Consider the following 17,829-nt stretch of genomic DNA (forward strand, 5'->3'; position numbering starts at 1 on the left):
CGGCAACATAAATTCTTGACCATCTCATATTTATTCCAATCTACCTATGTGATTTCTGTAATATATATGTATATATACATGTGTGTGTGTGTGTGTGTGTGTGTGTGTGTGTGTGTGTGTGTGTGTGTGTGTGTGTGTGTGTGTGTGTGTGTGTGTGTGTGTGTGTGTGTGTGTGTGTGTGTGTGTGTGTGTGTGTGTGTGTGTGTGTGTGTGTGTGTGTGTGTGTGTGTGTGTGTGTGTGTGTGTGTGTGTGTGTGTGTGTGTGTGTGTGTGTGTGTATGGGAGAGAGAGCTATAGCGGCCCAAAAGTAAGAGTTTAATCAGTTATTCAATTTAGTTAGACAGTTTGCCTCATACATATTACACGAGGCAGAAAGTTCTGGGTGTGACCTTTTCTCTCGCTCTCTCCGGATCAGCCTGAATAATTCAGCAGCACTTTTTGCTTTAAACTTGACCAGCGACTGGGGGGCTAGCAACGCCATTTGCATTGTTTATTTGCTAATATTGTTAATCATAAATAACAAAGTTTATGCATAAACGTATTAACCTAAATCAACAACAACAACAACAACGCTAGCTGGCCAGCCCACGTTATCCTTTGGCCTGGTCAGGGCAGCTTGAGTAAATGACTCAATATTTGACAATCATAACATCCGCTTAGTCTTCATGGTTCGTTCTGCTGCTCGGCCAAGACAAGACCAACAGCCCCAGTTTGTCAATGGCAGTTTAAGCTCTTCTATCTATAAATATGTATATGTTGGTAGTTCTCCATGTGCGTGTGTGTGTGTGTGTCGTAGACAAGCTCATAATTCAAGTTAGCAAACTTCTTGGACATGCTTTCCACTGCTGCTCCTTTACAGCTCTGCCGTGCTCTGCCCTTTGGCGGCATTTGTTTGTGTCGTAAATTTACGAGTCATAGCCAAAGCGAAAAAGAAAAGGCAAAAAAAAAGAATAGAGAGAAAAGGTTAGCAAGTTTTTCTGTGTCTTATGCTCTGTGAGAGGCAGCAGTTAAATCGGATGTGGGCCATTGAGTAATATTCCATTTCATGGCGGGAATAGGCAAGGCAGGACAAGGCATAAGCAGAACGAATAAGAACTTTACAGTCGGGCGCCAACGACTGCTGGATACTCGTTCGTGGCCAAAGCGCTGTTAGCACTAAAAATAGCTAAATAGCACTAAAATATAGCAACTCAAGATTAAAATTAATTTTAACATTGAATACGTATTTATTCATTCTTGGGAGATTTTTAGCATTTTATTAATTATCTTCTCTTGACGCGATCAAACGATAACAGAATCATGCTCACTCGTCAATGTTAAAAGACTTACTCAATCGTGCTGTCTCGCTCACGCTCTAAGCAACAGACCTCGATTTGTTTCCTTTTTGTTTTCTGCTGAGTGCTCATTGGCCGAACTTCGTTTCGGGAGAGACGCGATTAGCGTTCGTGTAATGAGAGTCTAAGAGAGTCAATGTAAGCTGATCAAAAGGGCAATGTACACACACATTAAAATACACGCATGCACACACTGAATTTACTAACACTATTGATATGCTTAGCGAAGGCAACGCACGCATACTAATATATACACGACTGACGTTTTGCAATGAAGAGAAACGAAACGGTCAGAGGACAGCCAGAGCGCAACAGAGCGAAAACGGTTGCTGGCCGATCGAGAGCGAATGCAATCCTCTGGGTTTGTTCTAAGAGTGTGAGTGAAAGGCACTTATTAACAGACAAGTAGAAGCGCTTAACAGATATTTGCGAGCTGTGGAGAAGTTTCAGTGTATTGTATAATAGAAAAAGAGAGAAAGTAAAAGAATTAATTGTGAGAATGTTGTTTAACATAAAAGCATATATTAAGCTTAGTCCAGGACACGGACAAACCAATATACCCATTTCAATTTCGTTTCGTTCCACTCATAGAGCATCTGGAAGTCAAGTGCATATAACTCGTTTATTTTGTTCTTCTTAATATATTTATTTATTTATTCAGGCTCGCATTGAATTGCAAATTAAAAGCTTCGCCTTGGTCCATAATTTACATTTAATGATTTTTTAATAGCAGCCAAATAAAAAAAAATGAAAATGAAAAAAAAAAAAACTGTGGCAAATGTTTTAAATTACAGTAAATCAAACAGAAATTCAGACAGTCGGCCAAGCCTGGAGCGGGGGAGAGCGGGTTGACTGTAAACAGTGAAGCGAAATATGTCATTATGCGCTTAAATTGTTGCACAATTAAGCGTAGAAGAAGAATAGTTACGGCCAGCCATTGCACTGGCTCCTTCTCCCTCTGCCCCTCCCACTCTCTCGCTCACGCCTTCGCTGTGCCACCATCCTCTCTGTCTGCTAGCGGCTTTTGTTTATTGTTGGCAGATTATGAAGCGACGACGACGTCGACACCCGCACAACTGTGCGGATAAAACTTTTTATCGGCTATTGTTTAAATGATGCGGAGACGGAGCCAACACAATGGAATGGAATGGCTGGCCGCATCATGTTGACTGAAGCCATCTGAATCGGAGCCAAGTTTAATCAGCTAAGCATGCGTTTACAATAGCAACAGCAATCCAGAGCGATTACACAGAATGCACTTTGATTTACCTAAAAGCCTATGGCCAGAGCCAGTTTAAAGACACCAAAAACTACGACAAATTTAAGACCAAGCAGGCCTGCTAGATTTATGCATGCTGCCGCCTCCTCCAACTGACCGCAATAATAATTCAATCAATTTAAAACCAACACCTAATCAAACAAAACGCCACAAGAGCCAACAAAAACAGCAACAGCAACAGCAGCAGCAGCAGCAGCAGCAGAGATAGCAGAGGATAGAGAAGAGAAATGAAATTCCAATAATTCGTTATGAAGTCGATGCTAATAACGGTCCGCTGCACACAATGGACACGACGATGTTGTTGATAATAATGATGATGCTAATGATGCTGATGATGATGATGACGATGACGATGCACAGGATAGAGTCCTGCCAACGCCAAGGGGCCAAGCCAACAAATAGCAGATAGCAAAACAGAGACAGAGATAGTGAATAAGAGAGATAGAGATAGAGAGAGTTTGCAATGAATTTACACAAAATCGAAATCAGAAAATTACCATTATGCCGGGCAGTCAGGCCTGCTGGCCGTTGCCTGCTACTGCAACTCCTGCTGATTCTCCTGCTCCTCCCGGTCCTCCCGCTCCTCCCGCTCCTGCTTCTATTCGAGGCCATTTCATATGACAGCAGTGAATTGCAACTCTAACCAGCTACAAATATTGGCCAGAGCTCTGGCGACTTGCAATTACAGCAAAAATTGTTGTTTGAGCTTTGGGGGACCGGAGCAGCAACCGCAGCACATGACCAGCTGCACTGCTGTGGAACGAGAGCAACAACGACAACGGGCACGACATGAACGACCTGCCCGGTCAAATAACCCATTAACTAAAAACTTAATCAATTGAAACCCCAGCCCCATTCATAATCATTGCCAATCGAAAAGCAATAGCCCCACTGTGCTAATGAACCGTCAGCCACTGCCCCCGCCCCTTGCCCACTGCCCACTGCCTGCTGCCTGCTGCCTGCTATTGAACGAATGGATCACAGGCAAATCTAGAACATACAAAAAAAGGAATTGCAGCTGGTTTCCCCCACGTACATTGACGATGCGGTTGACCGTTCTTGGTTGCTATTAGCGACATTACGGCTCAGCCCATGAATGAATGTCAATTGCCAGCGCTGGCAATTTTTCTCAGGAATACTCATACACTGTGCTCCATATGGGGTAGATTCGTTAAAACTTCGTGGCCTGTGTGCTAATAGGTTCTAGGTAGAGTGAAAGAGAAGACATGTGCATAGGGAGCACTTTGTGGAATTTTTTATGTGGAAGAAACTCAGCTAAAGACTTTTTGTATAGAATATTGAGAATAAATTCATGCAAATTGCCATCAATTTGCTTTAAATGGTAGCACCACATGAAAAGGTCTTGTAATAAACTTTTTTCTTTAATTAATTGTTTATTGTAGAAGACATGTCAGTAAATATATTAAAGAAAAAAAATAATAATGGAAAAAAATAAATAAAATAAAATAAAAACAAATAAAATTAAAATAATAAAATAAAATAATATATAATACAAAAATAATTTAAAACAAAAAAACCATAAAAAATTAAGTTTAGTAAATAAAATAATATAAATAAATTCTTAAAAAAAATAGTTTTAAAAAAATATAAAAAATAGAAAATATATGAGTAATTAAAAAATATTTATGATAATTTTAATGATATACAATAAAAAAAATGTATTTATTCATAGAAAAGATACAAATCCATGCTTAAAAAAAAAAAATAATTAATAAATAAATATTAAATATGACAATTTTATTGAAATACATTAACTAAATTAATATATTCATGGAAAATATGCAAATCAATATTTAAAAAAAAAAAAAAAAAAAAAAAAAAAAACAAATAAATAAATAAAAAAATTTAAAATAAATATTTATGACAATTTCAGTGAAATAAATTGAATCAAAAAATATTTTTATCAATTTTAGGGGAAAAAATTTAATAAAAGAATTTATTTATAGATTAACTATTTAAAATGAAATAATAAAATATATGTATATGCTAATATTCTCTTCAGTTTTTCTTTAAATTTCCTCCTAATCCATTGCTTCACATAAGCAAGCCTAATGTAAATACATATGTGTATGTATTGTAGGGAGCACAGCAGAATATTTCTTGTATATTTGCTTATAAATTCAATTTGTCTGAATATCTGTGTCTATTTACAAGTATCTTCCAGCTGCATCACGGTTATTGCATTAAATCAATTAAAAAATAGATTAAATAAATCAAATAAACATAAGCAAAAAATATAGAGTCAAGCGAATACAAATACAATTTTCATTTCCCATTTTAAATGGCTTCAGGACTTGTATATATAAAAATGAAAAAAGAGAACATAATAATATACATATATGCCTATGTAATTAAATAGTCAAATATTTTATTTCTCCTTCATTTATTTATTCATTAAAATTAGAGCTCTCGGCCAAGCTCAGCAGCCTTTTTGATATATGGCTTCACTTAAGCCTGAGACCATGAGAAATTGCACTTTCATCCCTACAGTCTGGTTCTAAGTAGACTCAAATGTGTTTACTTTCCAGACCTGCAGTCTGCAGCTTACTTAAAATCTATTATATATCCGCTATTATATATCCTCTTATTGGTAAATAAACCTCTGCAGCTGACAGCCCATAAATCTATCATTCTCCAGAATGTAAACTAGATTCTGTACTCGCTGTCTTCTAATGCTTACAAAAATATATTTAACTCATATCGTTTAAAATTAAAATCGACTTAAGTAAATATTTTATCAACTAAAATATATACAATTTCATTAAAATTTATAAATGAAAGCTCCCACTCCCGCTCAGTCTTCACAGCCTTTGCTGAATCACTCATGCCACTCTTTATTGAGAATATATATAGGGGCAATCCAGCAATCGAGTTAACTGTTATTGCTGTTGTTGTTTCGATTTGCTGCACCTTCGGCCAGTGCCAGCAGTTTTTAGCGTAAGCTGAAATTGGCGCTTGGCCCACAAATGTATGCTACACTTTTTTCGCAGCTCTCATTTTTCTAGCTGCCAGCTGCAGTGGCTGTGGCAGTGGCAGTGGCAATTGTGAAAAGGAAAACAATCAAATATTGAGCGCAGCAAGCGGCAAATGGCGCCAACAAATAAAAATTTATACAACAGTCATAATCCATTACCCATGCCAGATGCCCGAGCGGAACTGGGCGCGCTGCGATTGGGCAGGGGCCCGGGGCCGATGGATCGCCAGTGGCTGCTTCCGCATATTTATTTATTTTGCACTTGCTCGACAAACGTTTGTATAAATTTAAATGCATATATTGATGAGCCTATCGATCGAGCTTTAAAAATCTTCTGCTGTAACTTAACCCACATGTGTCACACACACACACACACGCACACATATATATTAAAATGAAGAAGAGCGACATTGCCTTCACAACATTCTCTGTGCGAAATAAACTTGATTTTTAATTAATTAAATTTTATTTATTTACTTGGCAGCTCAGCGAACTGGGACGGCCATTCACGGGCGGCTCCTGGTGCGGCAAGGCCACCGGGCCGCAATTATATTTCAGCGAAACATCCACGGTGACAGCATCCGTAAAGGTGAGTACAGTACGGCCAAACATACAGTTAATATTGCCGCTGTTTACCTGCGGCCGGGCAGCTGACATCCATAATATTGCAGATATTTCAAAAGTTGACACGCTGCCGAAACTAATTGAAAATATCGATGGGAGCCATTGAGAGCGTATTGTGAATAGTTCTTGTTGTTACTTAATTTTCTTCTCATTTCAGTGCTCGTCGTTTTTTTGTTTTTTTTTTTTGTATAATAATTTTAAATTGATAAACTTTTGCGTTAACGTGGCGTATGCGTAATGTTTACTTGAGCAGCCATTGCCACTTTTTGATTAATATTTAAATAAACGTGCGGCCATAAAAGCAAATGGAGAACGCGGCGTTGGCCAGCCAGGCAGCTTGCTGAAAGCGCCAGCGCATAAATTATGAAAATTAATAAAAATTCATGCTCCAATCGGATTGCTCGAATGGGCCAGGACCCGGACTCTGCTATCGCTGCTCCTGCTGCTGCTGCAACAAATTGCTTCAAGTGACGATGAGTTGACGTGGTCGAAGGCGCAGATTGCAGATTGCATAATTAAAAGAAAATTGCGTGTGCAAATGACAGTTTTCTCTGCTGCTTCTTATTCCTGCTTCTTTCTGATATTTTTCTCGCTTTTTTGTTTTGTTTTTTGATTTTTTGCTACAACGACCCTTGGCCGTGCTCAATCAGAGATCGTTCAACTCGAGCCAAAGTGAAACTGTTCTTTGTCTTGGCAGCTGTCGCTCAGTTTTCGGCAAATAAATATTTCAATTTGGCCCAGCGTTGGCCCAGCCGGATCGATGTCCCTTTGTGTTCTCACATACAATTGACGGCACAACATTTCCTGTCGTTCATTTGCCAGCATTTTCAATGCATGCGACTGAAGAACATATATATTTATATGTATGTACTATATACTGTACATATATATATATACTTTTATTTTGAGCACTCAATTTCCAGCTCATTCTGGCCTGCGCTCTCATTGGCATTGCAGGTCTGGCTGCTTTTATAAGACATCTACAATTCCTTCTTCTTCTTGTTCTTCTTCTTCGCTTTGCAGGTATTTCATCCGCCACGCAATTTACGAGATGAGAAACCCTTTGAGTTCAGCATCAGATATAAATTTATAAGCCAATCCGATGCAGTTGTCAGGTAAGTGGACAAAAAAAGAAAAGAAAAAAAAAAAACACAATAATAGAAAACTTTTGACTGATATGCAATTGCTTAAGAAGTGGAATAGTTTTTGGGGGACATTTAGGTAGAATTAAATTGTCTGAGGAGAAAACATAAACAATACAAACAGAATATAATTCCTATCGAGCTGGCTTCCAGCGTTATCGATTTGGATAAGAATGGCAGGCCGTGTTCTATATTATGGGAAACTGAAAAATCGATTGCAAGCCAGGCAGGCTGTATAAATTATATATATTAGTATATTTAAATTAAGAATTAACATTGAATTAAGTTTTTTTTTTTTAATTTATACCAAAGACTTTATTGCAAATATAAAGAATTTTTTGTTTCATTTATTTATTTTTTTATATATATATATATTTTTTTTTTATAATATTTTTAAATGAAATATTAATTATTAAAAAAAGATTCTAATATTTAAAAAAAAACATTCTAGTGTATATATATTTTTTTTCGTTAACAAATTTATTTCAATATTTATATATATTTATATTATATTTATATATCAATATTTTAATATACTTGCTTTAATAGTTAGTACATATTTTGTATATGTGATTAAAAGCCAAATGTATTTATTTATTGTACTTCTAAAATTTCTATAAGGCTTAATTTTAAATTCTGTCTGCTGAGGCCAGTTAAATTCTGTCATTATTCTGCAGTTTGCAGTGTAGTAATATCATTTTTCATTTTTTAATTTGCTTATCCTGAAAAATTGTGAGTCGAAAAATGCATAGAGATAGCTATATTTAATTTTCTATGCTGAGGCTGAGTAAATATTTTCCTCTTTTATACATATGCTTTTAATTTTTTTTCCTTTCATTCTCAAAATCCACTTTATCTAAAATTACAGCCAAATATCTAACATTATTTCGCGCATTCGATATCCACAATTCCTATTAAAAAATCTCAGGCTCTACTTTAATAAGAATTCAAGTTTAGGGCAAACTAAAATCTGGCATTGACATTCTTGAGTCTGGCCAAAATAGAATTCTGTCGAAATGTAATCAAGGAATTCGTAGAAGTTTATAGAATATATAAGTTTAGTATTTGCCATGAGGCCTGCAGCGTGTTCAGTTACTGTAATTTATCATTTGGGGCAACCTTGAAAGGTGCGGGGAGCGCTGCGGGAAGGGTGAACTTAATGTCAACGGCGAGCTGTGATGGCTGACAGGATTGGCCTTTGTTTTAACGCACTCGTTTGGCACGGCCGGAGCCGGAGCCGGAGCCGGAGTCGTCGCTAAATCCTTGTAGTTGCTCGAACAATGGCACTTTTGTTGAAATGCTGCATAAAACATGAGCAGCTCCGGCTCCTGCTCCTGCTCCTGCTCCAGCTCCAGCTCCAACTGGAGCTGCTACGTGGCACGCCATATACGATTCATGCTGCAATCCATTTGTGCTCAGACGTGTGTCAAATTTTCGTATAGGTGTCGCGTTCATTGTTTGTGACTCCTTTGCCTGCTCCTCCTCCTGCCACCAACTCCTGCCAGCTGGCAGTTGGCAGTTGCCGGCTGGCAGTTGGCTGCTGTTGTGCCGGATATGGCAATAGTGCTATAAATTGAAATGTATTTTTACGCCTCAACAAATTTCATACAATTTACACGGAAAAATAATATTTACGAGCGAGGTTGGGGGCTGTTGCTGACTGCAGCCGAGAATTGCATTGACTGTGGGGTTGGGGCGTGGCACGGGCGCGGGGGGTATGTCCGGCCGTACGGACCATTAGCAAACCAAACAATGGCCAAAACACTGGGCCAAATGAGGATTTTCAACTTAAAATGCCAGGATGTATTTTATGCAAATTGCAGACAGAACAAGCAGGGCCAGCGAGGCAGGCTAGGCAGGCGGGTGGGCGGGGGAGTGGCTACGGGTGGACATGCAGCCAAAATACCAAACAAATATAGTGCCTGAATGGAGGCAGCTAAACTAAATTAAATGCTAAACTTGCATACTCAACGACACCTGGAATGCACACACACACACACACATACACACCCTATATATATATATATATATATGTTTGTACTAATGGTATGTGAACCTTGCATTACAGGTATGGACTGCCCGATAAGCCATTGGAATTGGGACGTGTCACACCCGGCACCTATTGTACGAGGCAATTCGATGAATGCTATCGTAACAAGTGTCGCCTGCAAAGTCCAAATTATCCTGGTATGTATCCAAGGAATGTTACCTGCTATTGGACAATACGCCAGAAAGAAGTGCCAACCAGCAAGCATGCCATGATTGCCGTCAGCCAAGAGAATCAGCACAAAGCCCTAGTCAAGCGGTAAGTGAAAGGAGGAGTTGGAGTGACACAGAAAGAGAGAGGGACAGAGGGAGGGAGAGGGAAGTGCTAGTGGATTTCTATTGAAATACCCAAAATGCTATGCCGTCCGTGTGCATGCAGGGCACATTAAATAAGCATTAGCATTTTGTGGATCGAGTGGAGCGTGTCGCCTTCGTATGACAAATTTCAATTTGGCAAATTGCAATGCGACTTGCAACACTCGACATTATCGCACTTGCTGTAAGCGGCCATGAATGGGTGAATGAGTGAACGGGTGAATGGGTGAATGGGTGAATGAGTGAATGAGCGAATGCTGCCATTGTTGGCCATGTATTTTGTATATTCCAATTAAATGTTTGCATATCAAATTAGATAGAAGCAGACCGAAAGCTGCATGCGTGGCATGCAACAACTACAACTGACAGCTGAACGCATGCGGCTACAACTGAAGCCCATTTCAAATGCAAAATGTGTATTAAATGTCGCGACTGCAAAGCATACACTAGGTCGACCGAGCACTTGTGCAAAGTGAATGAGGAGACTAGAGAGAATATATTCATATATTTATATTAATATGAAATATTTATTTATACAATATTTAAAAACTAAGTTATAAAATTCACATATATTGATTTTACTTAAATGAAATATTAATTTACAGCATTTATTGTTTTTTAACTTAAATATAAATATTTCACATACAAAATATATAATTAAATTAATCTAATTTGTGCTTAGATTGAGTTGTCTACAAATAAGCTTTGAGAATAATTTGAAAAATTTAAAAATTAATTGATAACATTTATTTACTACTTTTAATTATATAAATTCTTCATAGATCGGCTTAAATTTTCTTTATATATGCAACAACATTATTTATTATATATTATTATATTTTTTTTTTTTCACTAATATGAAAAACTGATTTGTCAAAATATTAACAGATTATCTTGCTGTTTTTTATGTGCAAAAAAAATTATCATTATATATATTTTTGTATTTATTATTTATTTATTATTTATTTATTATTTATTTATTATTTATTTATTATTTATTATTTATTATTTATTATTTATTATTTATTATTTATTATTTATTTATTATTTATTTATTTATTATTTATTTATTATTTATTTATTGATTATTATATTCACAGATTATGTTGTAGCACTTTTTAGCTTATTTTCAAAGCATTATATTATATAATTTTTATTTATATACCCTCGAGCATTTTTCTAATTTTTAAGTAATTATTTTCTTGTTCTGTTTATCTTCTATGGGCAATATAATATAAACATTTTTTCTAATTTTTACGTATTTATTTTCCTGTTGTATTCATTAGTAAAGATTATAATTTATTGTATCATTTTTTTATTTATTTATTTATTTTTTTTTTATATATGTATATATGAAATTTTAATATACGAAATCTTTATTTTGTATTTTTTGAAATATTTTTCATAAAGGCTTTACTTAATTAAAACCCGAATTTTGTTACTTAATAATCTATATAAAATATGCACAGAAGAGCTTATTGTTATTTTATTTACTTTATTTGGCCACGGAAAATATCAATAAAATTATGCATAGCTAAGGAGCAGTTGAGTTGGATGTTTCTGATTCTCATATACCAAGTCACCCCAGTGAGCTTCTACATCTTGAACTGTAATAGATCTCAGCTAACTCCAGTGCTCTATAAATACCATTCATAGAGCACACAATAGTCGCATAATTCGCCGCAATAATTGTCACCCTGGCAGCTTTATTAACTTTGACAGCTTCGACAGTTTCGATGTTGTTTTTATTTGAGGCTTTGCGAAATGCAAATGTTTGCATTGCATTTAGCGCTGATTGCAATTTAAGTTTGTTTTGCTCTCTGCCATTTACCTCTATTTTTTCAGCTCTATTTTTATGCATATACATATATATAAGCTCATACTAAATGGCAAATCGATTTTGTTTTGCAGCTCCATTGCCAGCTTTAATAAGACCTCGCGCTCCATACGCGCCTGGTCGGACTGCACGGGCGAACGCGATCATCTGATATTCTACGATGGCAGCTCCACCAACGATCCGGTTCTGGCCAAATATTGCGGCGGCGATTGGTTGCCGCGTGTCGTGTCACGGTAAGTGCAAAATGTCACGGAAATCGTAGTGGTAGTAGTAGTGCCAGAGGGAGTCAGCGTGTCGCACTCTGCTTGGGCATTTATTTGACGCCAACTCTCTTTTATGAAAAAGTTAAATATGAGCCGAGCACAGCTCACATAATACATTTACAAGCCCATACAGACTGACTGGGCGTCATTTTAATGAGCATGTGCTCGGTGTGAGTGTGTGGGCTCTGTATGTATATGTGTGCGTGTGTGTGTGTGTGTGTTGGATCTATGTGTAACTGAATTGGAACACATGCGCCCCAGGCCAACTGCAGTGCAGTGCACTAGGACTGCGGTCACACTCACACACACACACACACACACACAAAGACAACCACACACACATACACACACACATACACTGTTTATGGCGCTTTGTGTGTGCCTTTGCAATTGTGCGCAATGCTTAAGAAAAACCGGAAATTGGGTTGCTCTGCAGACAGACAAAGCAACCAAGAGACAGACTTAAATAGACACACACACACTCGCACACACACACTCGCACACACACACTCGCACACACACACTCGCACACACACTCGACACATAAATAGATTTATATGTGCGCCATTTGCAACTTTTTGCTCGACTATAGAGCATAGAGAATGCACGCCTATTGAAAACATTTTGATGCATGTGATTTATGCAATGGGTAGAAATCTCTGCTCATTAGGTGCCAAGTTCTTTGCAGAAGACATGCAACACTATAAATTCTTAAAGAGCAAAACAAACTGAATGTGTGCGAGCACATGTATTAAAAGTAGTTATATCATTTCGCAAAAGTTTCTGGCATTGTTTAGCGGCGAGTTTTATGCTCCATGTTGGACTCATTTCACATGAACTTTTTGAGATTTATTTATTTGATTCTTGTGCTGCGCGTGAAAAGTTATTTAAATTCAGTTTGAACTTGTTTAGACTTGAGTTTTGTTTATAAACTATTATCATTTAGGAATATATGAGGGAAAATCAAAGAATAGTTTGTCTCAATGCAATGAAAGGAAATATGAAGAGAAACTACCTCTATTCTTACTATTACTATTTCTACTACTACTGTTCATACAACTACTGCTACTTCTAGTTTTACTCGTTTTCCTATATCTACTGCTACTTTTAGTTTCACTACTACATATACTACGACCGCCAATCGTACTACTATTGCTACATCTATTACTACTTCTACTTTTTCTACTAATATTACTACTTCTGCTACTGCTAGTCATACTACTACTGTTACTTCTATATCTATTCCTATTATTACATCTACTACCACTTCTACTATTATTACATCTTCTACTTTTACTATATATATTATCACTTCTACTTTTACAATACTTTGACTACTCCTACCACTACTATTACTTCTTCGACTACTACTCCTACTCCTACCACTACTATTACTACTATTACACTACTATTACTACTTTTTCTTTTACTGCTACTTACTACTTACACCTACTACTACCACTACTATTATTACTTATTTTTCTACTACTTCTACTGCTACTTCTACTCCAACCACTAATGTTACTACTTCTACTACTATTACTTATACAACTACTGTTACTTCTACTCCTAGTACTAAATCTACTACTAATTGAAATTTTGCTATTACTACCCCTAATCCTACTACTACTACTAATACTACTAATACTACTACTACTATTACTTCTACTACTACTACTCCTACTGCTTCTACTACTACCACTCCTATTACTAACACTTATGCCACAAGTGGTACTACTACTATAATAAAACTCTATAAGTCGGCCTATAACACAACATACTTCAGATTTAAATTATATATATGTATATATATGTATATATATATATATATTTTTTTTTTTTATTTATTTGTATATATATTTTTCATTTTTATAGAGCTAGCTCATTTCCTTTTGTTATCATCAGGTATTTCAATTAGTTCTCCTTCCATTTCCTGTTTCGCTGCAAACATTTTTCTGCTCTCTTTATCTGTTTTTCAGGTTCGCTTAGCTTTTGCTGAAACACACACACACACACACACTCACATACACACACAATACATTTGAAAAGTTGGAAAAAAGAGCGCAAAAAATAGAAACACCCGCAGATAATGCGCCTTGAAAGTGGCTCAAGTGCATAGTGCGAAAAGAGCGGACGCCCCCCGTCCCCGCTCTCTGCCACGCCTCTACGCCTCCCACATGGCATTGAAGTGGTCGAGTTGGCGGCCCATTGGCCCAGCCCTTTGGCCATTTATCTGGCCCTTCACATTCGCCGCATTTTTGTTGCTGTTCGACTGCGAAAAGTTTGCGCTTTTCGCTCACTCTTGAGACATGCAACTCAACTTTGATTGTTGCTGCCACGCCTTCTGCTCTCCCTCCCTCTCTCTCTCTCTCTCCCTCTCTCTCCTTGTGTTGTTGTTGCTTGCTCTCCTGTGTGGTTTATGCAGCTGCAGAAATATTTGAAAAGTTGAAGTTCGCGGCACAAATTAAAAGTCAGTCAGGCAACGATGCTGATGATTACAGCTGATGCTAGATGCTTGATGCTTGATGGTTGCTGTTGCTGCTGATGATCATGAGAATCGTTTCACCTTGTTGCTTAATCTCTTAATGAGTTGCTCTCGTGCATTTATTGACATTTTCGTCAGCAGCGCTGGGGCTGTGGGCTGTGGACTGTGGGCGGCGGCTCTTCTAGAACGAGAGCTGAAATCTTATGAGCAAACATGCACAGAGTTCCGCATCAGGAATGCATATAGCGTAAAATGCACACACGGCTGAGTAGGAGGCCTGAGTCGCGCGCGTGTGTGTGTGTGTGCCTTGCTGCCATGGCAATGTGTGCCAGGCTTAAGCGCGCTGCAAAAGTTGTCCTCCTCGCGGAGGCTAACGTCTTGCGCGACACGAGAAGACGTATATGTGGAATATGTATTATAAATGCAAGCACACACACACACACACACATATATACACAAAGCCTTGGCTGCATCAGCTGCTTCAGTGTGGGTGTGTGTGTGTGTGCGTGTTGGCTTACAGACACCTCAGACATGACAGTCATATAATTTTTGCCCGCTTTTGCCTGCCTGACTTTCAGCGCACACAGAGTGAGAGAGAAAGAGAGAGAGAGAGAGAGAGTAGGGCCGGAGAGTGCTGTTGCCACATGAAAATTATTAATTTCGCTGTGCAACTTTAAATTGCAACTCGCAGCTGCCCCAACGTCTCCTGCTCGACGTGCCTGAGCATTTTTATTGAACTCTTTGCTCCAGCGCCTCGCCCTACGTTTCCTGCTGTACTTAAGCAGCTGTTGCATTTCTAAGTGCGGGCAAAGTATGTTAATTTTATGTATATATAATTATATATATACATACATATACATACAGTTTTTTCGCACTTGAAAAGAAACTGCATAAAAGCGTTAACTTTTTAAGCAGCATATTCATATAATATTATTTTTTTCTCCACACTTTGCGACGGGCCTTTAGAATTTCCATGGCAAAGTTTCTAAAATGTTAATCTCTTGGCTGCTGCAAGTATTTCAACATATATGTACAAGATTTTCGACATATATTTATATAAATTGTTGTTGTTTTTGTCCCTTTTTTTTGGTTTAATTTTAACTTATGCCGTCTGCAAGTGCATTAAAAGTTCGTTATTCAGAGAGCCTAAATTATTTGATGTCTCGTGGTTATAAGCCAAAGTTAACTACCTACAGATAAAGTTTACATGTATGTGTGTGTTGGTGAGTGTCTGCAAATATGTTAAGTTCTCTTGAAAGTATGTGCAAGTGTGTGTGTGTGTGCTTTTTGAGCGAGTTGCCGTGCTTATGTGTTTGCTTGGAAATGAGTTTTACTATTTGTCAAACTTGATTTAAATTTCCATATAATTTGCATGTAAGCTTTTATATGATGTAAATTTAGAAATAGTTGAGATATGAGAACAGAGAAGAATGATGAATGATATTTTTGTTAGAGGTCTCATTAAACCTTGAGTCTCTTCCTCTTCTGCTTACGAAATCGTTTACGACACTAGCAGAAAGAGCAGCTGCTCTTCTATAGTTTTAATTTAAGATTTTTAAAATTCTTTGCTCACCTGCAGAGAGTGCAGAGTAAACCAACATAAGGCGAGGAATCACAACAACTATTTTCACATTTTCAATATGCACAGGGTATAAAAAGCTACGTTTCCGCTCTGTCAAATCCAACTCTAAGCCGTCGCTCTACAGAAATCAATTTTAAGCACTGCTATTCGTATTTGAAATTACTGCTGACAATATAAAGAGTTTAAAACATTTCACTCTCACTCTTAAATCACTCAATGGAGATGATAATTATAATACAGTTTTAATTATACCATTTATATATAACAATAGGATTTATATATTGGTGTTTGAATATTAGTATTTCTATATCAAAAATGATTATTTGTGTATGAATGTGAATTCTGTTAGTCGACCGTCTGGCTGGCTATCAACACTGTTAAAAAACACACTCAAATGAGCACATTTACATATTCATTCGTGTTAATGCCAGATTATGTTAAGCAGATCTGTTCCACTCCCACAGCGCTATGTAATGTTATTAACAGCATTATTCGCTGGTAATAGCATAAATACAACTGCAGTATAAGCCAGTAGCAGTTTTTAACTCTAAATAAATGGAATAAAATCTTTTACTTATCTGAGACAACTCCCCTTCAAAAAATATGTACATATGTATGCATATCGTGCTTTCATTGCAAGCGCTGCTTTAATTTCATAAAGTTTTGTTTAATACAAACTAATGAATATAGACATAACACTAAAATGAAAACCTATCTACAGAGCATGCAATCTAGCCCACACAGTCCAGCAATTTTAGCTGTGCACTCTAATTCTCTAAAAGCTTCCATATAAAAGCATTCAAAACTGAAAAAGTCCATATTCCAGCCGTATTTAATAGCTGTCCACTTTATTTAAAACAATTTGATTAGCTATCGTGCCTGCCCAGTGGCTTGTTTAATTTGACACAAATTCGCTGGCTTATCGAACCTAATCAAATGGCCACAGGACCTAACTGGGACCCGCACCTCTGCCCTCTGCCTCTGCCACTGCCTGAGCTGTTCATTATTAGAACTAGTTCAATTAGCGGGCCCAGCTGAGCTGTGTTTGCTTCTCAAAGCGAGCATCAAATTTGCTGGATAATTCCGTTAACCAGCCCGAGTACAGAGGGCGTTCAGTTCACCTGCTCCTGCTCCTGCAGAGTGCTCTCACATCAATCGACAGGCCAGCACTTTGAGAGCCGCCAATCTCGTTCGCTGCTCTCGTTTAGCCACAAGACGAGGTGGGGCAACGCTGCCATTTGCGGTCAGACATTTTGGTATCGGGGCATGTGCAAATTCGTGACCAACAGCAACAGCAGCAGCAGGAGAACGAGGAGTAGGAGTGGCAACGTCAGTCGAGTGCTGCCAAGTATTTCATGCGACGCATTGATAACCGCCGGCAAAGGGCGAAGGGACAACGCTTGGAGACGTGTGCTTTGGGTTTTTGTGTTGATTTTACGACACCCGCAAGTGCCGCAGGCCATTAAGTACCCAAGTGCTACGCATACGTAGTGCGTCCCTTCACCTCCCGCCACCCCTCACCACCCATAAGCCACATCGCACTGGGTAGCACGGCCAAAGCCAACATTTGTGCGCTTTATTAAAAATTAATTTACTTTTCATTTGCAGTTTATTGCACTTGGCAGTGACAAAAAGACAGAAGAAGAGGCAGAAGAAGAAGAAAAGAGAGGAGCAATGTTGCAGCAGCTGCCACACCCCCAAGCAGACCCCTCCCCTCCCCACAGCTCCTGCACACGTGTGCTCTGACTCCCACTTTGTCCTTGGAGGTGTCCTGGAGGTGTCTGAATAATAAGAGCACCCATCGCTCGGCTGCTGCTCGACTGCTGCTGTCTTTTAGCCACACTTACACGTATTAAAAAGCCATTTGTGTTTGGCCATATTTGATGGCTTTTAACATCGGCCGTGCGGCGCGTGAGGCGCCTTAACA

The 17,829-nt window shown here is 37.9% G+C and overlaps 1 protein-coding gene across 1 annotated transcript in view; it reads left to right on the top strand.

Annotated features, from left to right (window-relative positions):
- Window positions 1-17,829, top strand: part of LOC108650240 (uncharacterized) — an 86,346-nt gene that overhangs the window by 35,268 nt on the left and 33,249 nt on the right. Inside the window, exons 5-8 of the mRNA XM_089259196.1 lie at window positions 6,093-6,197; window positions 7,256-7,347; window positions 9,443-9,679; window positions 11,647-11,805. Coding sequence (XP_089115322.1) covers window positions 6,093-6,197; window positions 7,256-7,347; window positions 9,443-9,679; window positions 11,647-11,805 — 593 coding nt within the window. The remainder of the gene's footprint in view (window positions 1-6,092; window positions 6,198-7,255; window positions 7,348-9,442; window positions 9,680-11,646; window positions 11,806-17,829) is intronic.

This window comes from Drosophila navojoa, chromosome 4 (assembly GCF_054131105.1).
Source record: "Drosophila navojoa isolate 15081-1374.11 chromosome 4, UAZ_NAV_1.0, whole genome shotgun sequence".
NCBI lineage: Eukaryota > Metazoa > Arthropoda > Insecta > Diptera > Drosophilidae > Drosophila > Drosophila navojoa.